We start from the raw sequence: 26,446 nt of genomic DNA, 5'->3' as shown, positions 1-26,446 counted from the left end.
ACAGACCCCCATCAGACACCCCATACCACCCTCACCCCGAGAGAGCTCGTACCATCCCCACCGCCGACAGACAAACCCTGTACCACCCCTACCTCTCGACAGACAGACTGACCCCGTACCGCCACAGCCCCTTGACAGACAGACCCCCCCATATCCCTCCATCCCTCGACAGACCCTGTACCACACCCATCCCTGACAGAGACCCAGTACCATCCCCAACCCTCAACAGACACACCAACCCGGTACTCCCAATCTAGAGCTGGCCCTGCCCTGCAGGGCTCATTGTTCCATTCTCAGGCTGTGGGGAAATCCAGGTTTAATCTCTGCCCTAGTCAGCTGCTGTCCAGCTTCTCCAGCCCTCCTCATGGGGTACAGAGACTCGGGGCAGGGCTGGCCCTGGGCCTGGGGGGAGGTTCCCTTGTTCTTGGGGGGAGCCATCAGCCGGTGCCCCGTGGCAGCCCCCAGGCCTGTACGCACTCGTCCCTATCTTGCAGGGAAGCCCCGACGGGCTCGTGGCTGCCCTGCCCCCATTACCTTTGGCCGCACATGTCGGATGAGGCTGCCCTCCTCGGTCCTCTCCAGATAGTCAATCCAGCGCTCCCCAATGGTGTAATAGAAATAGACGTCACTGCCGTCCTCCCCTTCATCGCTGCAGCAGCTCCCCTCCTCCTCCTCCTGTGCCCCACAGACTCTGGAGCTGGCAGGCTCCAGACCCCCATGGCCGGCCTCGGGCTCCTGCCCCACTCGCACTCTGGAGCCATCGGACTCTGGACCAGAACCCCCTTCAACACCTGAGCAATCCGATTCCTCCGACTCCCAGGCAGCCTGGACTCCATTCTCCTCCTCAGCCAGCACCTGCAAGACACAGCGGCATGGGGTCAGGGGTCTGCGCACCCCCAGGCAGCTCACTGGTGGGGTCTGGGTGGGGAACAGCTTCTCCTGCTGACAGCCAGGTGCTGCATGGCAGAGCGCAGGGACGGCAGGCACCACACTGACGCACGGAGCCCTGTTCTGAGGACGTGAGGGCCAACGGGTCCCTTCTTCCACAGCCAGAGAGAAACTTCAGGAACAAGCAAGACCCAGCCGGGGGGAAGGGCCACAGGCACCTGGCATGAATGGACAGCACAAGTGCCCCATTCAAAGGCGGCCAGGGCCTGCAGCCACCTAGCAGGGCCCCAGAGCCCCCGTAACACAGGGCTGGAAGTCACACGCACTCTGCTAGTGCGGTAACCCCAGTGCTCCCAACCCAGCAGCGTTTAGCTGCTTTAACAGCTCTTCGCAGCACTAACAGCGGAGCTGGGACCCGTCCCAGACTGGAGCAGACCCCACCAGAGTCCTGCAGGTCCAGCTCCACTTGCCTGGAGCTTGGCAGCAAGCTGGCCCCTGCACCAGGTGGTTGCCAAAGGGTAGACGCCGGGGGGACAGAGTGACCTCCCCTTCAGATCTGGGCAGGGCATGGACTTCGCTCTGGACTCTTCTTAGATCTTGAGAAACTGGATCTTCCAAAAACGATAGATAACTTTCTAACACCCAACACTAGAATCTCTACCACGGACTGCATACTGACACAGCCAAACCATCGCTAGCCTGGAAGTGGGCCGTGGCCTAGGGACCAGGATCATCAGCCAGTTACATCTGATGAGGGCAAAGAGAGACATGCCCCAACCAGTAACAAACACTTGGCTCCTCAGAAAGGCTAGTTCCCAAAGCCTAGGGAAAACGTGGACAGAGAAACGTGAATAGAAACGGGGAGCTCTCAAAGAGATTGTTAGATGGCCAAAAAGCCACAATGTCCCCAAGGAAGAGTTTACTTGGCTCGTAACCCGCCCTGTTCAGTGGGGAAGTGAAGGGAGCAATCAGACATCAAACAGCAGCACAGAACGCATGGGAATGGGGGAAATCTATAGTAATCAGTACAACACGATGTCCCAGGAGGCACCCGAGACGCCCTGCCCTTTGCCCATCATCCCGACACTGGCAGGTCTGAGCGGGAGCAGATCAGCAGTTAGGTTGGGGGCATGGGGGCTCTGGGAGCAAGGGGGAACATGCTGTGTTCCTATCCACCCTCCCAGTGGAAGGTGAGGGCCCCGACAGGAACAGGCGAGTCCTGAAGATGGTGTAGATGGAAAGCTCTGGCTTCCTTGACCATGGGATACTGTGCTGGGAAGAGATGGGGCTCACCTGACCAAGAAGGGGAAGAGCAGCTTTGCACACCGACTTGCCAGCTCAGTGAAGAGGGCTTTAAACTAAGTTCCCAGGGGGCTGGGGACAAAACCCCCAGGGAGGTATAAAAAAGTCTCTCTCTGACCTTACCAAAGGGATAAGTGTTTGGCTGGGGCAGAAGGGGGATGGAAAATGACAAGACAGATGTAGCAGCAACAAGAGGGAATTGCTCCACACCTTAGATGTCTGCCCATAAATGCAAGGAGCATGGGGGATAAACAGGAAGTGTTAGTACACAAGCTAAATGATGACTCAAGTGGCCTCCCAGGACTTGGTAAGATAACTCTCCTGATAGGAATACTGGCACGCAGGGGTACAGGACGGCCAGGCAGGGAAGAGGGCAGAAGAGTTGCCTTACACATCAAGAATATATTCACGCGTTCTGAGGTCCAGAAGGAGGGGACAGGCAGACCAGCTAAAAGGCGTAGGGTGAAGGTAAAGTGGGAAAAAAGAGGGGGGATGTCATTAGGGGTCTGCTACAGACCAGCTCATCGGGACAAGGAGGTGGATGAGGCGTTTTAGAATAACAGAAATCTCTGAAATACAATACCAGGTAGTAATGGGGGACTTGAACTACTCAGGCATCTACTGGGAATGTCATACGGGAAAACACACAACCTCCAGTAAGTTCTGTGAACGTACTGGGGACAACTCTTAGTTTCCGGTGAAGGAAGTAACCAGTGGAACGGCCATTTCAGACGTGATTCTGCCTATCGGGGAAGAACTGCCTGTGAATCTGAAGGTTGAGGCAATGTGGGTGAAAGTGATCCTGAAATGAGGGATTTAATGATTCTAAGGCAGTGGTTTTCAACTCGTGGTTTGAGGACCCCTAGGGGTCTACCAACCATGTCTAAGATTTCCAAAGGGTCCGCACCTCATTTGAAATGTTTTAGGGGTCCACAGACAAGACAAGGTTGAAAACCACCGTGGTAAGGAAAGAAAGGCACGAGAGCAGCAGAATAAAGACAATGGACGTCCAAAAGTCGACAGTGACAAACTCAGGGAACTGGTAGGTGAGGTCCCATGGGAAGAAAATCTAAGGGATAAAGGAGTTCAGGAGACCTGGCAGTTTCTGAGAGAGACAACATTAAAGGTGCAAAGATTGGAGAGATAGTAAGAGGCCAATATGGCTCCATCAGGAACTCCTGAATGGCCTGAAAAACAAAAGGGAATGCTACAAAAAGTGGAAACATGGACAAACTGCTAAGGAGGAGTACAAAAGAGTAGCACAAACATGTAGGGACAAAATCTGAAAGGCTAAGGAACAAAATGTGTTACACCTAGAAAGGGATATAAAAGGCAGTAAGACAAGGATTTATAAATACATTAGGTGCAAGAGAAAAGACAAAGAAAACTGTAGGTCCTCTACTTAGCAGGGAAGGAGAGTTAATAACGGACAACTTCAAGAAAGCTGACACACTTAATACCTACTTTGCTTCAGCCTTCACTAAAAACACTCAACGCAATTAACAACAACAACAACGGGGAGGAACGGAAGCCAGAATAGGGAAGGAACAGGTTAAAGAATATTTAGATAAGTGAGATGTATTCAAATGAGCAAGGCCTGATGAAATTCACCGTGGGGTAGTTAAGGAACTAGTTGAAGCAATCTTGGAACTGTCAGAGATGGTCTTTGAGAACTCCTGGAGGAGGGGTGAAGTCCCAGAGGACTGGAGAAGGGCAAAAGGGGAACAAAGGACCTAGAGAATTAACTATAGACCAGTCAACCTAACTTTGATACCTGGAAAGACATCGGAACAAGCTATTCGGCAACCAACCCTGTAAGCACTTTGAGGATAATAAGATTATAAGGACTAGCCAACATGGATTTGTCAAGAACAAATCATGGCAAACCAACCTCATTTCCTTCTCTGACAGAGTGACTGACCTAGTGGATGGGAGAATGCTCTAGACGTGATGTATCTTGATTTTAGCAAGGCTTTTGACACAGTTCCACATGCCATTCTCATAAGCAAACTAGGGAAATGTAGTCTAGATTAAATTACTATAAGGTGAGTGCACAACTGGTTGAAAGACCAGACTCAAGGAGTATTTATCAATGGGTCACTGTGAAGTTCGGCAGGGGTCAGTCCTGGGTTCATAAATGACTTACATAATGGAGTGGAGAATACACTTTTGTGGATGTGAGGGAGATTCAGCAACTGGTCTTCACTGTTGAGGAAATGAGGGAGATTCCCAAACCTGGGCCATTCTTTTTGGGTGATAGATCTGAGGAACTGTCCCAAATTGACATATCATTAGAGGAGGTTTTGGAACAAATTGATAAACTAAACAATAGTAAGTCTCCAGGACTGGATGGGATTCACCCAAGAGTTCTGAAGGAACTCAAATGTGAAATTGCAGGACTACTAACTGTCATCTGTAACCTACCATTTAAATCAGCTTCTGTACCAAATGACTGGAGGATACCTAATGTGACACCAATTTTTAAAAAGGGCTCCAGAGGAGACCCTGGCAACTACAGGCCAATAAGCCTCACTTCAGTACCGGGCAAACTGGTTGAAACTATCGTAAAGAACAAAATTGTCAGACACATAGATGAACACAATTTGTTGATAAATAGTCAACATGGTTTTAGTAAAGGGAAATCATGCCTCACCAATCTACTAGAATTCTTTGAGGGGGTCAACAAGCATGCGGACAAAGGAGATCCAGTGGATCTAGTGTATTTAGATTTTCAGAAAGCCTTTGACAAGGTCCCTCACCAAAGACTCTTAAGCAAAATAAGCAGTCATGGGATAAGAGGGAAGCTTCTCTCATGGATCGGTAACTGGTTAAAAGATAGAAAACAAAGGGTAGGAATAAATGGTCTGTTTTCAGAATGGAGAGAGGTAAATAGTGGTGTCCCCCAGGGGTCTGTACTGGGCCCAGTCCTATCTCAAGCTAGTTAAGTCCTGGGCAGACTGCGAAGAGTTGCAAAATGATCTCTCAAAACTGGGTGACTGGGTAACAAAATGGCAGATGAAATTTAATGCTGATAAATGCAAAGTAATGCACATTGGAAAACATAATCCTAACTATACATATAAAATGATGGGGTCTAAATTAGCTGTTACCACTCAAGAAAGATCTTGGAGTCATTGTGGATAGTTCTCTGAAAACATCCACTCAATACGCAGCAGCAGTGAAAAAAGCGAACAGAATGTTGGGAATCATTAAGAAAGGGATAGATAATAAGACAGAAAATATCATATTGTCTCTATATAAATCCATGGTATGCCCACACCTTGAATACTGCATGCGGATGTGGTCACCCCATCTCAAAAAAGATATATTAGAATTGGAAAAGGTTCAGAAAAGGGCAACAAAAATGATTAAGGGTATAGAGCGGCTTCTGTATGAGGACAGATTAATAAGACTGGGACTTTTCAGCTTGGAAAAGAGGCGACAAAGGGGGGATATGATAGAGGTCTATAAAGTCATGAGTGGTATAGAGAAAGTAAATAAGGAAGTGTTATTTACTCCTTCTCATAATACAAGAACAAGGGGCCACCAAATGAAATTAATAGGTAGCAGGTTTAAAACAAACACAAGAAAGTATTTTTTCACGCAACGCACTGTCAACCTCTGGAACTGCTTGCCAGAAGGTGTTGTGAAGGCCAATACTATAATAGGGTTCAAAAGGGAGCTAGATAGATTCATGGAAGATAAGTGCATCAATGGCTATTAGCCAGGATAGGCAGGAATGGTGTCCCTAGCCTCTGTTTGCCAGAAGCTGGGATTGGGTAACAAGGCATGGATCACTTGATGATAACCTGTCTGTTCATTCCCGTTGGGGCACCTGCCATTGTCCACTGTCAGAGGACAAGATACTGGGCTTGATGGACCTTTCGTCTGACCCAATATGGCTGTTCCTATGTTCTTACGATTGACACCAAGCTCGGAGGGACTGCAAGCACTTTGGAGAAGAGGATTAGAATTCAAAATAACCTTGAGAAATTGGAGAATTGGTCTGAAACCAGCAAGATGAAATTCAACAAAGACAAGTGAAAGTACTGCACTTAGAAAGAAAAAATCAAATGCAGAACTATGACATGGGGAAGAAATGGCTAGGTAGTAGCACTGTGAAAAGAATCTGGCATTACGGTGGATCACAAATTGAATACGAGTCAACGAAGTGCTGCAGTTATGAAAAAGGCTAATGGTTCAGGGTGTATAACAGGAGTGTTGTACATAAGACAATGTCCCACTCTACTCAGCACTGGTGAGGCCTTGGCTGGATTACTGTGTCCAGTTCTGGGTGCCACTCTTTAAGAAAGATATGACAATTGGAGACAGTTGAGAAAAGAGCAACACAAGTGATAAAAGGTTTAGAACATCTGACTTATGGAGATAGGTTAAAAAATGGGGGATGATTAGTCTTGAGACTAAAAAAAAGAACAAGGGGGGGACAAGGGGACAGGACACACATGATAACAGTCTTCATATATGTTAAGGGCTGTTACAGAGATGATGGTGATCAGTTGTCCTCCATGTTCACTGAAGGCAGGGACATGAAGTAATGAGCTTAATCCAGGGGTGGGCAAACTATGGGCTGCATCCGGCCTGCCAGCCGTTTTAAGACGGCCCTTGAGCTCCCGCTGGGAAGCAGAGTCTGGGGCTTGCCCTGCTCCAGCGCTCCAGCCGGGGAGCAGGGTCGGGGGCCGCTCCATGCCACCCCCGGAAGCAGCAGCATGGCCCCGCTCTGGCTCCTACACATAGGGACAGCCAGCGGGCTCTGCTCTGCACACTGCCCCCGCCCCAAGTGCCGCCCCCGCAGCTCCCATTGGCCAGGGACTGCGGCCAATGGGAGCTGCGGGTGGTGCCTGCAGACGGGGCAGCATGTAGAGCCGCCTGGCTGTGCTTCCACGTAGGAGCCGGAGTGGGGACATGGCCGCTGCTTCCAGGAGCCACATGAGGTAAGCACTGCCCAGAGCCTGCACCTCTGAGCCTCTCCCTGCACCCCAACCCCTGCCCCAGCCCTGATCCCACTCCTGCCCTCTGAACCCCTTGGTCCTAGCCCAAAGCAACCTTCTGCACCCCAAACTCCTTATCCCCAACCCCACTCCAGAGCTCCCCCCCCTGCACCCTACTCCCCCATCCCAGACCGGAGCCCACTCCCGTACCCTGAACTCATTTCTGGCCCCACCCTGGAGCCCGCACCCCCAACCAGACCTCTCACCCCCCTCCCACACCCCAACCCCAATTTTGTGAGCATTCCTGGCCCGCCGTACAATTTCTATTCCCAGATGTGGCCCTTCCCGGCTTAATCTGTAGCAAGGGAGATGTAGGTTAGATGTTAGGAAAAACTTTCTAACTATAAGGATAGGCCCTGGAATATAAGACTGGAAATAAGGCATACATTTTTTTACAGTGAGGTAATTGGAACAGGTTTCAGAGTAGCAATTTACCAAGGCTCACGGTGGATTCTCCCATCATTGACCCTTTTTAAACCGAGACAGGATGTTTTTCTAACTGATCTGCTGTGGGAATTATTTTGGGGAAGTTCTGTGGCCTGTGCTATAAAGCAGGTCAGACGATATTCCAATGGTCCCTTCTGGCTTTAGAATCTATGAATCATGAACAGGCTTCCAGGGGAAGATGTGGAATCCCCATCATTGGAGGTTTTTAAGAACAGCTTAGACAGACACCTGTCAGGGATGGTCTAGATATACTTGATCCTGTCAGCGGAGGTAAAAATAAGAAATTAAGCAATTTTTCAGTAACAGTGGCTATGACACTTTTGTATTATGCCCAATTTTGTAAGCAAGTAGTTTTTAAGTGAGGTGAAACTTGGGGTGCGCAAGACAAATCAGACTCCTGACAGGGGTACAGGAGTCTGGAGAGGTTGAGAGCCACAGGACTAGACGATCACCAAGATTCCAAAGCCAGAAGGGAACAACAGAACCACGTTCTTTTTGTTCTTTTTGTTCCCGGCTTCCGATTTTTAGTTCTGTATTCAGTTCCTCTTTATCTGGCAAGACGAGGTCTAATACAGAATCCCCACAACCCTTCTTTGAGTTAGGAAATTATCACGTATAATGTTTAGATTTTCCAAAGACGTTTTAGTATTGGCAGCATGAGACCTCCAGCATGTGTCACTCAAACTGAAGTCCACTGTGATCACGCCGTTTTTTTCTGATACATTATAGATTGGCGATTAAGGAGCAGGCCATCCTGTTCCATGGTGGGATGTGGTAATCTGCAGCAGATTCCATCTCAGAGGTGGGCAAACTACGGCCCGCGGGCCACATCCAGCCCACGGGACCGTCCTGCCTGGCACTTGAGCTCCTGGCCGGGGCTGCTAGACCCCAGCCTCTCCCCTGCTGTCCCCCTGCCCCGCAGCCTCAGCTCGCTGTGCCGCCAGTGCTCTGGCCAGCGGGGCTGCAAGTTCTTGCCAGGCAGTGTGGCGGCGTGGCTGGCTCCGGCTAGGCGGCACAGCTCCCAGTCCTGGTGCTCTGAGTGGCATGGTAAGGGGGTGGGGAGCGCGGGGGCTGGATAAGGGGCAGGAGGTTCCGGGGGGCAGTCAGGGGACAGGGAGTGCGGTGGGGGTTGGATAGGCGTGGGAGTCCCGGGGGGGGGGGGGCGGTTAGGGAAAGGGGGTGCCAGGAGGGGGCAGTCAGGGGACAAGGAGCAGGGGGAGTTGGATGGGTTGGGGGTTCTAAGGAAGGCAGTCGGGGGCAGAAAGTGGGAGGGGGCGGATAGGGGGCAGAGGCCAGGCTGTCTGGGGAGGCACAGCCTTCCCTACCCGGCCCTCCATACAGTTTCGGAACACCACTGTGGCCATCGGGCCAAAAAGTTTGCCCACCCCTGCACTATCTAATACCCCACCTTGTGTTTTAACTTTTGGTATATTGATACATAAGCATCCAAAAAAAAAAAAAAAAAACCAGTTACTCACTTCTCGTAACTGTTGTTCTTCGAGATGTGTTGTTCATGTCCATTCCAATTAGGTGTGTGCGCGCACACATGTGCATGGTAGCCGGAAGATTTTTTCCCCCAGAAGCATCTGTTGGGTTGGTCTGGCCACCCCCTGGAGTCACGCCTTCATGGCGCTCAACATAGAGCCCTCCTGACCCGCCACCCCCTTACCGGCTACTCTGACAGAGGGGTAAGAGGGTGGGTATTCGAATGGAGATGAACAACACACCTCAAAGAACAACAGTTATGAGAATGTGAGTAACCGTTTTTTCTTCTCTGAGTGCTTGTTCACGTCCATTACAATCAGGTGACTCACAAGCCTAAGTTCAGGAGTTGGAGTCTTCCACTGATTGGAGCATGGCTCGTCCGAAGGCTGCATCGTCTCTGGCCTGCTGGGTAATTGCAAAGTGCATGGTGAAAATGTGGATGGAGGACCATGTCGCTGCTCTGCAGATTTCCTGAGTGGAAACCTGAGCCAGAAATGCTGTTGATGAAGCCTGCGCCCTGGTGGAGTGCACAGTGATTGGGGATACGGGAACCGCCGCCAGGTTGTAGCACTTCTGGATGCAGGACGTGATCCACGGTGAAATGCACTGTGATGACACAGGCAGACCTTTCATTCTGTCCGCCACTGCCACAAATAACTGGACCAATTTTCTGAATGGCTTCGTTCTCTCGATGTAGAAGGCTAGCGCCCTGCGGACATCCACAGTGTGTAGTCTCTGCTCCCTGCTGCTGGAATGAGGCTTCGGGTAGAATACCGAGAGAAAGATGTCCTGGTTGATGTGGAACTGCGACACAACCTTTGGGAGGAAAGCAGGATGGGGCCTGAGCTGAACAGTGTCCTTACAGAACACAGTGTAGGGGGGCCCTGAGCTCAGGGCCCTGAGCTCAGACATCATCCTGGCTGAGGTTATGGCCACCAGGAACGCCACCTTGTACGAGAGGTAGACCAGTGAGCACATTGCCAAGGGCTCGAAGGACGGTCTCATGAGACAGGTCAGGACCAGGTTGAGGTCACAGGCCAGGACAGGCTGACGGACATGAGGGTATAGCCTGTCGAGCCCTTTTAAAAACTGACTAAACCATGGGATTAGCAAACACAGAGCAGGCCCTTCTGGCTCGCGTAAGTAATGAAGGAACTGCTCAGCCGCTTGCTGAAGCAAGAGCAAGGGGAAGTCCCAGCTACCGTCACTGACGGTAAGAAGGAACTGAGGGGGTAGTGGGTCGGCAGGGCTCTCTATTGAGTGCCATGAAGGCGCGACTCCAGGGTGCGCCAAGGCCAACCCATGAACGCTGCTAAGGGAAAAATTCTCCGGCTACCATGAACGCAGCGCGCACACACCTTATTGGAATGGACATGAATAAGCACTCGAAGAAGAACCATTTTCTTCCAAGTCATCAGTGACTTGGTAACAGGTAATGACATCTCTGGGACTGCTGCGATCATCTAATCTGACCTCCTGTACGACACAGGGTATAGGCCATTGGACTTCCTTGAGTTAAGTCCCTGTTTGAACTAGAGCAGATCTCAACCAATTTTGATTTAACAATTGCCAGTGCTGGAGAATCCACCATATCCCTGGGTAAATTGCTCCAATGGTTAAATTACCCTCACTGTTAAAAATCTGCATCTCATTTCTATTCTGAATTTGTCTGGCTTCAACTTCTAGGCATTAGATCTTGTTATACCTTTGTCTCCTAGACTGAAGAGCCCTCTATTATAAAGTTTTGGTGTTTATTAACTATGATCAAGTCATCCCATCATGGAGCCGCAAGATCGCTGCTACACCCCCAGCTTCTAGGAAGAAGCCCTTCCATGTGCCAGACCCAAGGGGTCTCACTCTCTCTTCAGGGCAGGCCAGGTGGCATCACTGCCTCCTGAGACTGGACCTCTGGGACTTCCTGCTTCATGCCGTGAGCTCCGTTCAGCCAGTCCCACTGAGACAGACTCCTGCCAGAGAACGTGCACTCCGCAGGGTCAGTGCATTGCACTAGTATTGGCAGTGCCACTCAAGCCGCGTTTTCAGAACAGTTGGGTTTATTAGCCATCTGGCACACGCACAGGAAGCCCTTAGGTCAGCACAGAGAAGTACAAAACACAGACGATCCTGGTCAGCCCAGAGCCCAGCCAAGCCGTAGTGACTCCAGTTCCTGCTCAGTCTGACCTCCTTGATCAGTTCCCAGGTGAGAGAGCTCCCAGCCTTCTTCCAGAGCTCACACTTACTCCCCACCTCACACTGCCCAGTCTTTTGTTCTCAAGCTGGGGCCCTTGCTCAGCATCCCTGCTGAGAGGCAGGGAAATCCAGGAGTCACTGGCGCTTACATTGTCTCTCTGGCCTCTTTTTGCTCTGGGCTGGTTTTAACCAGGTCCTTAATGACACTGAGTTCCACCTAGAGAGGGAGGTGAAACACACACTCCTGTCTCTTAGTCTGTCCTGAGAGCAAACTTAATCCCTTCCCCCCACCCACTGGGTAACCATGCAACATACATGGGAAACTGAGGCACACACAGGACTCATAAAAACACTACAGAAAATTCCCATTTTCTCACAACCCCTTAACCTGCTGTTTATCAAGCCAAACAGACTGAGATCCTGAGCGCTCTCTCTAGAAGACAGAATTTCCAATCCAGCAGTAATTCTAATGGCTCTTCTTGAATTGTGGACAGCAGAACCGGATGCAATATTTGAGTGGCAGTCGCACCAGTGCCAGATGCAGGTTACAGAACATCTTCCTCCTACACGGGATTCTTCTGTTTCTACATCCAAGGAGCACATGTTAGGATATAGATATTCAGGTCTGTCTGTAAAGGCCTAGACTCTAAGAATTTATGTGTATTCTTATCACTTGGCTAGTTATAGAGGTATAAAAGAAAGAATCAAAATCACTGTCTGACTGTATAAGGCCTTTTCTCACTGTCACAGTCTGAGGCCCTGTTCTTAGGCTGAGATCTCTGGCTAAGCAACAGAGGCAGCTATAAGCTGGGAAGTGTAGGGTCACATCCTCACATTCCAACCTAGTCACATTGAAATAAGGTGCTATTGGGCTGTTAGGAATACAATCCTGTCCTGATAATGCCTATCGCTTCCAGAGAAAGGGAAGTGCCTAGAAGATGTAAAAGGAAACTTAGTTTGATAGCATCCTGTCTGGCAAGAACTCACTTATCAATAGCTGGGATGTGAAATCCTCACTTCTGTATTGTTTTGTCATTATAGTTCCCACTTTGCTATTGTTTGTCTGTATAATCTCTGTCTGGCTTTGTGATTGTTCCTGTCTGCTGTATAATTAATTTTGCTGGGTGTAAACTAATTAAGGTGGTGAGATATAACTGGTTAAATAATCATGTTACAATATGTTAGGATTGGTTAGTTAAATTTCAGAAAAATGATTGGTTAATGTACAGCTAAGCAGAACTCAAGTTTTACTATATAGTCTAACCAATTTATTTGAGCATAAGCTTTCGTGAGCTACAGCTCACTTCATCGGATGCAGTATCCGATGAAGTGAGCTGTAGCTCACGAAAGCTTATGCTCAAATAAATTGGTTAGTCTCTAAGGTGCCACAAGTACTCCTTTTCTTTTTGCGAACGCAGACTAACACGGCTGTTACTCTGAAACCTGCCACTATATAGTCTGCAGTCAATCAGGAAGTGGGGGGTATGTGGGTGGGAAATGGGAACAGGGGTGGGGAAATTGGAATCATGTTTTGCTAAAGGGCGAAATGGGAACAGGGAATGGGGAAATTGGAATCATGTTTGGCTAAGGGCAGGAATGGGAACAGGGACACAGGTGTAAGGCTCTGTGGTGTCAGAGTTGGGAAGGGGGACACTAAGGAAGGAAACTGGAATCATGCTTGCTGGAAGTTCCCCCCAATAAACATCGCATTGTTTGCACCTTTGGACTTTGAGTATTGTTGCTCTCTGTTCATGCGAGAAGGACCAGGGAAGTAAGTGGGTGAAGGAATAAGCCCCCTAACAGCACATCAGCCCTTTTGGCCACAGCATTGCAATGGGAGCTCATGCTCAGCTAATTATCCACCACATGGGATCAGTTCCAGGTCCGGTTCTGTTCAGTGTCTCCACCAATAATTTAGCTAATGGCATAGAGAGTACACTTATAAAGTTTGCGGACGATACCAAGCTGAGAGGGGTTACCAAGGCTTTGGAGGACAGGATTTAAATTCAAAATGATCTGGACAAACTAGAGAAATGGTCTGAAGTAAATAGGATGAAATTCAATAAGGACAAATGCAAAGTACTCCATTTAGGAAGGAACAATCAGTTGCACACATACAGAATGGGACATGACTGCCTAGGAAGGAGTACTGTAGAAAGGGATCTGGGGGTCATAGTGGATCACAAGCTAAACAGTGTAACGCTGTTGCAAAAAAAACAAACATCATTCTGGGATATTGTGACGAAGTGGGAATGTTCTTAATGTTTTCTCGGAATACTGTGTGTGTGCCTCAGTTTCTCCTAGGCAGTTCTTAAGTATCTTGGTGGGAAGATAAGGGGGTGTGATTGTTGCAGAGCCCTAGAGGGCCAGTGGGATGGTGTCTGCAAAGAGCATGGCCGATGCCCTGTCTCCTGGCAACTGACAGCCTGGGTCCCTCCCCTGCAAAGGTAGCAACTGAAGGGGTTGGAGAACAAAGAGATCAGGTGGCCTCCTGGCCTGGGAAAGGGACAAAAGAGAGGAGGGGCTGGAGAGTTTCAGTTTGGAGCTGCTGGGAAAACGGAGGGAGGCCCAGATGGGTCTCTGGCCTCCCTGCCCCCCAAGATGGACCTGACTGAGCAGTCCTGTTCTCTGTACCTACAAGCTCTGTTTTAGACCATGTTCCTGTCATCTAATAAACCGTCTGTTTTACTGGCCAGCTGAGAGTCATGTCTGACTGCGAAATTGGGGTGCAGGACCCACTGGATTCCCCAGGAGCCCCGCCTGTGCGGACTCGCTGTGGGAAGTGCACGGTGTGAGAAGGGGATGCTGAATGCTCTGAGGTCAGACCCAGGAAGGTGGAAGCCATGGGAGCTTCTTGCCCTGGAGACAGTCGCTCTCAGAGAGGAGGCTCCCCCAGAGTCCTGCCTGGCTTCGTATGGAGTAGTTCCAGAGCATCGCCCGGAGACCCCGTGACAGATATATTAGCAGGAGTGTTGTAAGCAAGACACGAAAAGTAATTCTTCTGCTCTACTCTGCGCTGATTAGGCCTCAACTGGAGTATTGTGTCCAGTTCTGGGAGCCAAATTTCAGGAAAGATGTGGACAAATTGGAGAAAGTCCAGAGAATAGCAACAAAAATGATCAAAGGTCTAGAAAACATGACCTATGAGGGAAGATGAAAAAATTGGGTTTGTTTGGTCTGCAGAAGAGAAGACTGAGAGGGGACGGGATAACAGTTTTCAAGTACATAAAAGGTTGTTACAAGGAGGAAGGAGAAAAATTGTTCTTCTTAACAGCTCAGGATAGGACAAGAAGCAATGGGCTTAAATTGCAGCAAAGGATGTTTAGTTTGGACATTAGGAAAAACTTCCTAACTGTCAGGGTGGTTAAGCACTGGAATAAATTACCTCTGGAGGTTGTGCAATCTCTACCTTGGGAGATTTTTAAGAACAGGTTAGACAAACACCTGTCAAGGAGGATCTAGATCAGGGGCGTGCAAACTTTTTGGCCTGAGGGCCACACTGGGTTTCCGAAATTGTATGGAGAGCCGGTTAGAGGAGGCTGTCCACACCCCCGCCCCCTGAGCACCATCCCGAACTCCCCTGCCCTCTCTCTCCAACCCCCCTGCTCCCTGCCCCCTTACTGCGCTGCCTGGAGCACTGGTGGTCAGCCACACCACTGCGCAGCACAGAGCACCGGGTCAGGCCGCGGCTCTGCAAGAGCCCTGCCACCCAGAGCATTGCGCCGGCGGCGCAGTGAGCTGAGGCTGCAGGGGAGGGGGAACAGCAGGGGACGGGGAACAGCAGGGGAGGGGCCGGGGGCTAGCCTACTGGGCCAGGAGCTCAGGGACCAGGTAGGAGGGTCCCGCGGGCTGTAGTTTGCCCACCTCTGGTCTAGATAATACTTGGTCCTGCCATGATTGCAAGTGACTGGACCAGATGGCCTCTCACAGTCCCTTCCAATCCTACCATTCAATATTTCCATGTCCCCCCCAACTTTTTCTCAGAGTCATGGCTAGTATCCTATCTTGTGCTTTATCTATTAGGACATTGATCCATGAGCATTTAAGATCATTTTCTTTCTAGCTGTTAATGATTTGGGAACAGGCAATGCCATTTTTGACATTAATTGCCACCCTGCCCTCTCTTTATTGGTCCCATTGATTTTGACATCCCACCAAGTTGCTGTAACACTAACTAGATCCAATTCACACTCAGGAATGACCAATTCCAATTCTTTTTACTTGTTCCCAGGCTCCCAATATTGGCATATAGGCAATTCAATCCTTTCTTCTCTTCGCGTCCTTTGCTCTTCACATTATCATCTGCCGAGAGGGTCAGATCTTCCCTCTTTTTACCCGCCCCCCTGCTGGTATTGGTTTAAAACCCTCCGGACTCCCCAAAAGAAGCAGTCTGAAACTCTCTTTGTGGGCACACTGGATTTTCTTGCAGGTTGGGCTGGGCAGCCATCCACAGGTATGCCCTGTACACCTCACCATTCCTGTCACCAAGCTAGACTCTCACAGATCTCTTATGAGTATGCATCCGATGAAGTGAGCTGTAGCTCACGAAAGCTTATGCTCAAATAAATTGGTTAGTCTCTAAGGTGCCACAAGTACTCCTTTTCTTTTTGCGAATACAGACTAACACGGCTGTTACTCTGAAACAGATCTCTTAAACAGTAATCATGCTGAGGACTTGCTTTCGGAATTCCTCCTTATCCTCTTCTCTCCGGTGGTCACAGCCCGTCCACCTCATCTGCCTCCGCCTGTGCAGAACACCAACCTGACCTCTTGCCTCAGGTGAATAGATTATTTAATGGTCCCTTCTGGACTTGAATCTATGAATCTGCCCTTACTCCCCTTACTCTTAGTGAAGATACTATGGCAGGCCCCCCCAGCCTGCCTGGCATGCTCTGCTGTCTGGCTGCCATCTCCCAGCTCAGTGCAGGCTCCTCCATGTGAAGACCGGGCAGACTGTGGGACGGCAGAGAGGCCTTTCCCATTGCCCCACGCTCTGACAGAGACCGACCATGAGAAGGGGCATAGGTGCTCCAAGCCCATCACCCTGCTTCTCACTTCGGCGGCTGGAGGGTGAAGGGCCTGCAGCTCAGGACCCCACTGCACAAGGAGGGCAGGCTGCGGGGCTCCTGCATGCAATGGGGCTCAAAGAGCTGTGCCTGCACAGGGAGAGGGAGGGGCACAGGACATGAAGACCAGGCTTCCTCAGCCCCCTGCTCTCATATGCTGCCTCCAGAGGAAGGCCACACCTGCCAAGGTGGGTCGAGGAAGGGGAGCCATTGCTGAACCCCGAACACTGCCTGCCGGCTCTGGGGTGAAGGAGTGCTTAGCACAGCAACCAGGGACTGCCCTCTCTTCCCACTGGGCATCAGGAGCAGGATGCAGGAGACATCGCCCAGGGACCTCCCAGAGCGAAGTAGTAGGGGATGCCAGCTGGGGTGCAGACACTCTGTGAGCTGCTCCGAGCGGCAACGGGATGGCTCCAGTCCGGACGGCCCAGCCTGCCCTCCCCGTGCAGGGCAAACGGAAAGGGCTGTTTCTGCTCTGGGGAAGCGTTTCCTCGGCCTCCGCCGGGGAGTGGTGCCTGGATAAGGGAGCACTGGGGAGTGAGTGCAGGGTTGAGACGCAGAGTCTGCTCCAGGCCTGAGCAGGCTACTGCCTAGAGCTGGCACGCCTGCCCCTGTGCACTAGCCTGGGCGGGGTCTGGTCTGGGCAACAGCCTCAGGAAGCCAGGGCATAGCTGCTCTCGGGCCAGTGCAGCAGTGCCAGGTCTTGGGGCCAGAAGCGCTCTCTGTGGCCAGAGCACAGCCCTGGCCGGGGACTCTGGGGCGGAGCAGGCTGCCATGGATCACCCCCGCCAGAGGCAGAGCACTCACAGGAGCCAGCCCTTGAGCTCTGCTGCCAAGGGGTGTGGCTCAGCCCCCCCCCCAGCAATGCCAGCGCCATGCTCTCTTTGGGGTGCCACACCAGAGAGGAAGATAACGTCCCTGGCAGGCTACCAGGGATGTGACAGATGGATCAGTGGTCTCAACAACTTTCAGTGCCTCCCCCACCCAGGAGGCTAAGACAGAGAATCACAGAATCTCAGGGTTGGAAGGGACCTCAGGAGGTCATCTAGTCCAACCCCCTGCTCAAAGCAGGACCAATCCCCAATTTTTGCCCCACATCCCTAAATGGCCCCCTTGAGGACTGAACTCACAACCCCTGGGTTTAGCAGGCCAAAGCTCAAACCACTGAGCTATCCCTCCCCGCATTAAAATGATGAAAAAGATTCTGTGCAAATGAAACACCCATGGGTACCTGCCTCCCTTCACAATAATGGCTGGACCCCTCCCACTCGGAGAGCCACAGACACCCTCCCCCAACTGGGCACCCACTGGGCACCCCCGCAGCAGAGGCAGAGCATGGCCCGCGGCTCCCTACCTGAGGCGCAGGGGCACTGTGCCCCTGCTGGCTGGGGCTCCCACCAGGAGCCTCCTCGCTGCTTGGCCTCCTCCTGCAGGTCATGCGCTGGCTGTTCAGCTCCAGGATCCGGGTGGTGATGCCCTTGACGTGCAGCAGGTCATCCAGTGAGTTGAAGCCCTTCAGCTCCTGCCAGGGAACAAGCAGGACTCAGCTTGGCGTCGGGCCGAGCTTGGGCAGCCCCACACCAGAGCTTACCTGGAGCCCCCCCTTCTCCCCGGGGCTCTCTGTGTCCCTCCCAGGAAGATACTTCCCAGCTGGAGCCCTCTCTCTGCAGGGTGCTCCCCCGAGATTCCCCTGCAGTCACCCCGATTACCCCCAGCTGGCACAGCTCAGCTCACACCTAGTCATCCGTGGGCCCTGCTGCCCAGCTGCCCTCCCGCAGAACCAGGACCCCATGCCCACGCCACACATGCTTCTCCCCTTGCTCCCTCCCTGGCCCTCACAATGCCTAGGAGAGCCCAACTGCATACACCTCTGGGGGAGGGGCCCTGAGCTGGGACTGTGGTGGGGATGGGGGCACAGGAAGGGCTGAAACACCTGGGAAGAGGAATTTTGTCTCTCTACCTGACAAGCCCCTGACCCAGCCCCAGATCTTCTGCCCCACGTTTCTTTGCCCCCTTACCCCTCCCACTCCCGGGAACAGGAACCAACTCCCCCAAGGGGAGTGGAAAAAACCCCCGGGGCTGGGGCCCACACTGTGCCCTCCTGGGTACAAGCACCCTTCTCCAGGTTTCCAAACAGGATCCAGCAGCAGAGAGGCCTAGACAGGGAGCTGAGGAGAGGGGATCCCCTAGGAGTCTGGGGGAGAAGGTGTCTACTTCACAGATAGACAGGGACTTGCCCTGGGGAGGGGACACCCTCCCAGGATACAGAGGGAAGCTCCCTGTCGGCTCGTCTCTAGGCAGCTGGTGGCTGGCAGGTGCCGTCCAGGTGCCCAGACAGGGCAGTTTGGAATCCAAGCATCTGTGATGCCTACCAGACCCACAATCTCTCACAAATCCTGTACCCCACCCCACCCCAGTCCCTCAGGCTCAAGCGCCTTCGCTGGGAAACTGAGGGAGACAGGCCCAGGCTCTGACCCCAGGGCACACTCGTGCCTCGCACAAACCCTCACGTCTGGCTCTCTGTGGGCTGGATGGCATGCCAGGAACACAGGTCTCTTGGAACCAGGACTGGGGCCACACTGCATGCTGGGGGCCCCGCTCCCTGCACACCATGCCATGGCCCTGCACCTGGCTGCACAGTCGGCTAGGCCTATGGTCTCTGTGGAGAGGGCGCTGAGGGAGCAGGAGGCTGCTGCCCAGAACCTACCAGGGTCCCCATACTGCCCACCTTCCCCACCAAGTGTCTGCAGGCAGGACAAACAGACTGATAGAGGGGGACTACAGGCCCCCAAGTCCTTCGTGGTACTCAATACCCTGAAGATGAGAGCACCACCTGCCCGATGGCACCATGGTGAGGAGCATGCCGCAAATTCCTTGTTCTGGTGTCACCAGGGTAGGAGGATCCAAGGCCTGCATGGTCCCTTCCCTCCTCTTCTCCCCTCCACCCCTGGCACAGAGTCGGGGGGCACAGCCCGATAGCCAGCACAAGCTAGGCTGGATGGCTTGCACTGAAGAGAATCTGCCTTCAAGACTGGCTCTGACAGGAAGCAGCAGGGACTAGGCCAGAGGCTCTGTATGCTGACAGCCAGGCAAGACCCCTCCATGGTAATCTATGCAGGCATCCTCCCATGCACATTGCCTGTCCCAGGGCCCCTCAGCCACAGCAAATGGAGCCAGAGCTGCATGCCATGTGAGGCCCTGCCAGCCAGGGTGCACAGCCTGGCCCAGCACTGCTGCCGCACTGCCAGCCCTGCTCAGCCTCCCCCACCCAGAGAGGGAGTGCAAGGACCTACTGAGCAGCGCTGGCTCACCAGCTGCAGACAGTGTCCTCTGCACTGCTCACCCACTGTGTCCTGGCCTGCAGGGACTTCCCACCCCTGAGGCCACTGGCCAGGTGAGCTGTGCTAAGAGAGGTCCCCCGCTGACCCCTCAGACAGCAGCCCAGACTCTGATGTTCAGCGCCAAATACCACCGGTCGTTGGTGCTGCCACCCCCTGGTGCCCCATGCTCTAGGGCAGAGGTGGGCAAACTACGGCCCGCGGGCCACATCTGGCCCGCGGGATCCTCCTGCCTGGCCCCTGAGCTCCCGGCCCGAGAGGCTAGCCCCTAGCCCCTCCCCTGTTGTTCCCCCTCCCCTGCAGCCTCAGCTCACTGCACCGCCGGCGCAGTGCTCTGGGTGGCAGGGCTCTTGCAGAGCCGCAGCCTGACCCGGTGCTCTGTGCTGCGCGGCGGTGTGACTGGCTCCAGCGGGGCAGCGTGGCTGCCTGTCCTGGTGCTCTGGGCGGCGCGGCTGTAGCGTCGCCAGCCACCGGTGCTCCACGCGGTGCGGTAATGGGGCAGGGAGCAGGGGGGGTTGAATAGAGGGCAGGGAAGTTTGGGGTTGTGCTCAGGGGGCCGGGGTGTGGACAGCCTCCCCTAACTGGCCCTCCATACAATTTCAGAAACCCGATGTAGCCCTCAGGCCAAAAAGTTTGCCTGCCCCTGCTCTAGGGTACCAAGAGCGGAGATCTGGGGTCGGGAGGGACTGAAACAGGAAGGGTCCCTGCTAGAGGGACAATAAAGCCTGGCTCTTTGACACTTCTTACAGGTGAGAGACATCAGCTGGAGTCTCCTAGTAGCAGGGTCTGTCCCCACAAGAGTGGCTGGACAGGATCCACCCAGGGGCCCATCCAGCCCAGCCTCCTGCCTCCGTTGGGGCCAGACCCTACTGCTTCCGAGGCAGGAGCGCAGCCATGGGAAGTTCTGAAATAGCATGCCCCTCGAGGAGCTCTTCACCCACGTTACAGAGATTAAAGCTCCTATGCTTTCAGCGACAGTTTGTTACACTGTGAACAATCATTTCCTTAACTCAGTTCTCACGTGCCTACAGGGTCTTTGATCCCTGCACCATACAGCGGGCCTCTGACAGCACCCAGGAATGAACCCCTCTTGCCATTCTGGGGGACCAAGCCACAGCGTTAGCCTTACCCTCAGGCTCATTCCTTCTAAGCTCAGTTTCTTTTTAAACACACACAGCAGGCTGCAAAGAGAGGCCCAGGCCCTCCAGGGAGGGTCAGTGGTAATACTGTCCATGCAGCCAGAATTGCACCTGGTCACACATGGCCCCAGCTCCGCCCCCTGGCACACGTGCAGCCTAACGACAGGACTGCACACTGATTTCAACGGGACCCCACCTCTCTGTGGCCAGACTCTATTTGCAGCGATGGCAGCATAAGCCCATAGTAGCTCTGGGGAGGCCATGGAGCTGTCCCATGCGTGTGCAGGCTGGGCCCAGCCAAGGAGGCAGGGGCCCATGTGCAGCAGGGCCAATCCCAGTCAGGCACTGAAAGCCACCCTGGAAGGAGAGGTGAGAACTCTACTGAGCACCTGGCAATTTCTGGCAGAGCAGGGAGGGGCACCAGCAGCCTTCCCACTATCATCAGCTACTTATATATACGCTCTCCCCACAGCCAAACCACCACACCTGCCCCCAAGGGATGCCAGCCTCCCACCCCCTCCAGGAAGTCAAACCCCAAACAGAGCCTTCCCCACCCTGCTGGGGACATCAGACCCCACAGGGCAGCCCTGCTCACTCGCTCCAATGACAACTTCCCCACCTGTCCCGTCTGTCCCACCGCTCCCAACCTCAACAGTCAGTATCATCCTTCAATCTCATTGGCTCCCCCGCCCGCAAATACTCAGCCCCCCTCCCCAGCCCATCTCCCTTGCTGCTCTCTCCTGTGCATTCTCCACACCCTGCACATCAGACTCAAGTCCGAGCACAGCCCACCTCCAGCCTGCCCTCTGACTTTCAGAAGGGCCATGTAGCCACAGTGACTGAGAGGAAGAGAGGCAGAGCAGGCCTTCCACAGCTCCCAGGGCATGGCCGAACAAGGGGCTGGACGAGACGACCTCTTGAGGTCAATTCTGCCCTACATTTCTGGGAGTCTCTGAGATGGGGATGAGCATGCAGCAGGGAGGGGAGCCTAAGGCTGCACAAGAAAGTTTAACCAGTTGCACTGGTGCAATTGATCTAGGTATACCAGTATAAACACCCATGGGGACACTCTTATTCCAGTAAAAAGGTGGCTTTATTCGGTTTACCTTGAACCACTTCCCAAGCGACAAAATCAGTGTTGAAAACAGGCTCTCTCATACTGGAACAAGAGTGTCTACACGGGGTTAGACCAGTAGAACTAGAGTAGTTTAAACTTGCACCTGAGCTCATATCCAAATTGTGCCATAGAATCCTTATGGATAGTGATTCCATGCTCGAATAATAAGATGACAGCAGCAGGGATCTATTACCAACCACCTGACCAGGATGGTGATAGTGACCGTGTAATGTTCAGGGAGATTAGAGAGGCGATAAAAACTCCACGTCTTCATGTTCTCTGTATGCATATATATCTTTTCTTACTATATGTTCCATTCTATGCATCCGATGAAGTGGACTGTAGCCCACGAAAGCTTATGCTCAAATAAATTTGTTAGTCTCTAAGGTGCCACAAGTACTCCTGTTCTTTTACGGATACAGACTAACACGGCTGCTACTCTGAAACATACTGACTGTGTACATGTCACCTCAGGACAGGATGCAGAGATAAAGTTTCTTGACACCTTAAATGACTGCTTCTTGGAGCAGCTAGTCCTGGAACCCACCAGAGGAAGGACTAAATCAAGAATTGTCCCAAGTGGAGCACAGGATCTGGTCCAAGAGGTGAATATAGCTGAACCGCTTGGTAATAGTGACCATCCCTGGGGACGGGGAAAGGACACCACAGAAGCCCACTGCAGTTCAGAAAGGGGAACTACACGACACTGAGGAAGTTAGTGAAACGGAAATTAAAAGGTCCAGCGCCAAAAGTGAAATCCCTGCAAGCTGCATGGAAACTTTTTAAAGACACCATAACAGAGGCTCAACTTAAATGTATACCCCAAATTAAAAAACATAGTAAGAGAACAACAGAAGTGTCACCACAGAGTAAAAGAAGCAGTGAGAGGCAAAAAAGCATCCTTTAAAAAGTGGAAGTTAAATCCTTGTGAGGAAAATAGAAAGGAGCATAAACTCTGGCAAGTGAAATATAAAAATATAATTAGGAAGGCCAAAAAAGAATTTGAAGAACAACTAGCCAAAGACTCAAAAAGTAACAGCAAACAATTTTTATGTCCATCAGAAGCAGGAAGCTGCTCAACAACCAGTGGGGCCACCGGAGGATGGAGATGCTCAAGGGCCGTAACTAAGGCGACGGGTTTGTCGCAGGTAATTTTAGTACAAGTCATGCACAGGTCACGGCAGAAAACAAAAATGTAGGACTGCGACCTGCCAATGACTTGTGCTATATACCCCCCGCACAACCCCCCCTCCCCACGGGCCCCCCGCACAGCCCCCCTCCCCACACCCTGGGCCCCCGCACAGCCCCCCTCCGCCCCCGGGACCCCCGCACAGCCCCCCTCCCCACACCCGGGGCCCCCGCACAGCCCCCCTCCGCCCCCGGGACCCCCCGCACAACCCCCCCTCCCCACGGGCCCGCTGCACAGCCCCCTCTCCCAACACCCTGGTACCCCTCCCACAGCCCCCACTCTGCCCCCCGTACCCCCCCCACAGCCACCCCTCCCCACGGCCCCCCCCACAACACCCCTCCCCACACCCTGGGCCCCCACACAGCCCCCCTCCGCCCCCGGGATCCCCCCGCACAACCCCCCCCCCACGGGCCCCCCGCACAGCCCCCCCTCCCCACACCCCGGGCCCCCGCACAGCTCCCCTCTGTCGCCGGTACCGCCCCCACAGCCCCCTCTCCCCACACCCCGGGGCCCCCCCACAGCCCCCCTCCGCCCCCAGGGCCCCCCCCACAGCCCCCCTCTGCCCCCGGTACCGCCCCCACAGCCCCCCCTCCCCACACCCGGGACCTCCCCCGCACAGCCCCCCCTCCCCACGGGCTCCCCACACCCCGGGGCCCCCCCCACAGCCCATCTCCGCCCCCAGGGCCCCCCCCACAGCCCCCCCCCCCACACCCCGCGCAGCTCCCCTCTGCCCCCCGGTACCGCCCCCACAGCCCCCCCTCCCCACACCCGGGACCCCCCCCGCACAGCCCCCCCCTCCCCACGGGCTCCCCACACCCCGGGCCCCCGCACAGCTCCCCTCTTCCCCCGGTACCCCCCCCCACAGCCCCCTCTCCCCACACCCCGGGGCCCCCCCCCACAGCCACCCCTCCCCACGGCCCCCCCCACAGCCCCCGCACAGCTCCCCTCGCCCCCGGTACCCCCCCACAGCCCCCTCTCCCCACACCCCGGGGCCCCCCCCACAGCCCCCCTCTGCCCCCGGTACCGCCCCCACAGCCCCCCCTCCCCACACCCGGGACCTCCCCCGCACAGCCCCCCCTCCCCACGGGCTCCCCACACCCCGGGCCCCCGCACAGCTCCCCTCTTCCCCCGGTACCCCCCCCACAGCCCCCTCTCCCCACACCCCGGGGCCCCCCCCACAGCCACCCCTCCCCACGGCCCCCCCCACAGCCCCCGCACAGCTCCCCTCGCCCCCGGTACCCCCCCACAGCCCCCTCTCCCCACACCCCGGGGCCCCCCCCACAGCCCCCCTCTGCCCCCGGTACCGCCCCCACAGCCCCCCCTCCCCACACCCGGGACCTCCCCCGCACAGCCCCCCCTCCCCACGGGCTCCCCACACCCCGGGGCCCCCCCCAAAGCCCCCCTCCCCACACCCCGCGCAGCTCCCCTCTGCCCCCCGGTACCGCCCCCACAGCCCCCCCTCCCCACACCCGGGACCCCCCCCCGCACAGCCCCCCCCTCCCCACGGGCTCCCCACACCCCGGGCCCCCGCACAGCTCCCCTCTTCCCCCGGTACCCCCCCCACAGCCCCCTCTCCCCACACCCCGGGCCCCCCCCGCACAGCCCCCCCCACCTCTCTCTTGCGCACGATGCCCCGGGCCCGGCGCCGGCCGATGCCGCTCAGCGCCCCCTCCAGCTCGGACACCCCGGCGCGGTTGATGTCCAGCTTCCCCCCGCCGGGGCCCGGGCCCCCCGGACCCGACATCGCGGGGCAGGAAACACCGCGGCCCCGCAGGCCCGTCCGCACTGCGCACGCGCTCGGGGCCCTCGCGGACAGCCGCACTGCGCACGCGCCCGGCCAGGCCCCGCCGTGGAAGGGAGCAGCCGCCGGCCAGCCTGAGCATGCGCGCAAGCGGCGCAGCTTGTACCCGCCGAACTACAATTCCCACAAGGCACCGCGAGGCGATTGAACAACTTTATTGGTATGAAGTGAACAGTGAAAGCGACAGGCGCCCGCGGAGCCGCCGCGTCGGGCTGGCGGCCCCGCCGAGACCAGCGCCGGTGTCTGAGCGCCCGCTGCCCGGGCCACGGCTCCCTGCGGCGGGCTCGGGGGGCCGCCCCCCCCCCCCCGCCGAGTCCAGGAGACTCAACAGCGCCCCCCCCGCCCTCCTCTCGGGGGGGAGAGACACACACAGCCCGCCCCACACTGCCCCCCGCACCGCCCCTCGCTCCCCTCGGGACACACACACACACACACACACACACTGCAGCCGATACACACCGCCCCCCCGCACCGACACACATCACACCCACACACAGAGCCCGCCCCACACTGCCCCCCCACACCGCCCCTCCCTCCCCTCGGGACACACACACACACACACACACACACACTGCAGCCGATACACACCGCCCCCCCCGCACCGACACACATCACACACACACACAGAGCCCGCCCCACACTGCCCCCCCACACCGCCCCTCCCTCCCCTCGGGACACACACACACACACACACACACACACTGCAGCCGATACACACCGCCCCCCCGCACCGACACACATCACACACACACACAGAGCCCGCCCCACACTGCCCCCCCACACCGCCCCTCCCTCCCCTCGGGACACACACACACACACACACACACACACTGCAGCCGATACACACCGCCCCCCCGCACCGACACACATCACACACACACACAGAGCCCGCCCCACACTGCCCCCCCACACCGCCCCTCCCTCCCCTCGGGACACACACACACACACACACACACACACTGCAGCCGATACACACCGCCCCCCCGCACCGACACACATCACACACACACACAGAGCCCGCCCCACACTGCCCCCCCACACCGCCCCTCCCTCCCCTCGGGACACACACACACACACACACACACACACTGCAGCCGATACACACCGCCCCCCCGCACCGACACACATCACACACACACACACACACAGCCCGCCCCACACTGCCCCCCCACACTGCCCCTCAGGACACACACACACAGCCCGCCCCACACTGCCCCCCCACACTGCCCCTCCCTCCCCTCGGGACACACACACACAGCCCGCCCCACACTGCCCCCCCACACCGCCCCTCCCTCCCCTCGGGACACACACACACAGCCCGCCCCACACTGCCCCCCCACACCGCCCCTCCCTCCTCTCGGGACACACACACACACACACACACACACACACTCTGCAGCCGATACACACCACCCCCCCCGCACCAGCCCCCCCCCGCACCGACACACATCACACACACACAGAGCCCGTCCAAC

At 55.1% G+C, this 26,446-nt stretch overlaps 1 protein-coding gene across 1 annotated transcript in view; it reads right to left on the bottom strand.

Annotated features, from left to right (window-relative positions):
• The window catches only part of LOC102930812 (F-box/WD repeat-containing protein 7), a 35,968-nt gene extending 10,975 nt beyond the window's left edge, over nt 1–24,993 (bottom strand). Inside the window, exons 1-3 of the mRNA XM_037905467.2 lie at nt 24,783–24,993; nt 17,742–17,909; nt 535–855 (exon numbers count right to left, since the gene is read on the bottom strand). Of these exons, the coding sequence (XP_037761395.1) occupies nt 535–855; nt 17,742–17,909; nt 24,783–24,914 (621 nt within the window). The 5' untranslated portion in view covers nt 24,915–24,993. The remainder of the gene's footprint in view (nt 1–534; nt 856–17,741; nt 17,910–24,782) is intronic.
• Nucleotides 24,994–26,446: the final 1,453 nt, after the last annotated feature.

The sequence above is a fragment of the Chelonia mydas genome, chromosome 1 (assembly GCF_015237465.2).
Source record: "Chelonia mydas isolate rCheMyd1 chromosome 1, rCheMyd1.pri.v2, whole genome shotgun sequence".
NCBI classification, from domain to species: Eukaryota; Metazoa; Chordata; order Testudines; family Cheloniidae; genus Chelonia; species Chelonia mydas.
This window is presented reverse-complemented; position numbering and strand designations above follow the sequence as displayed.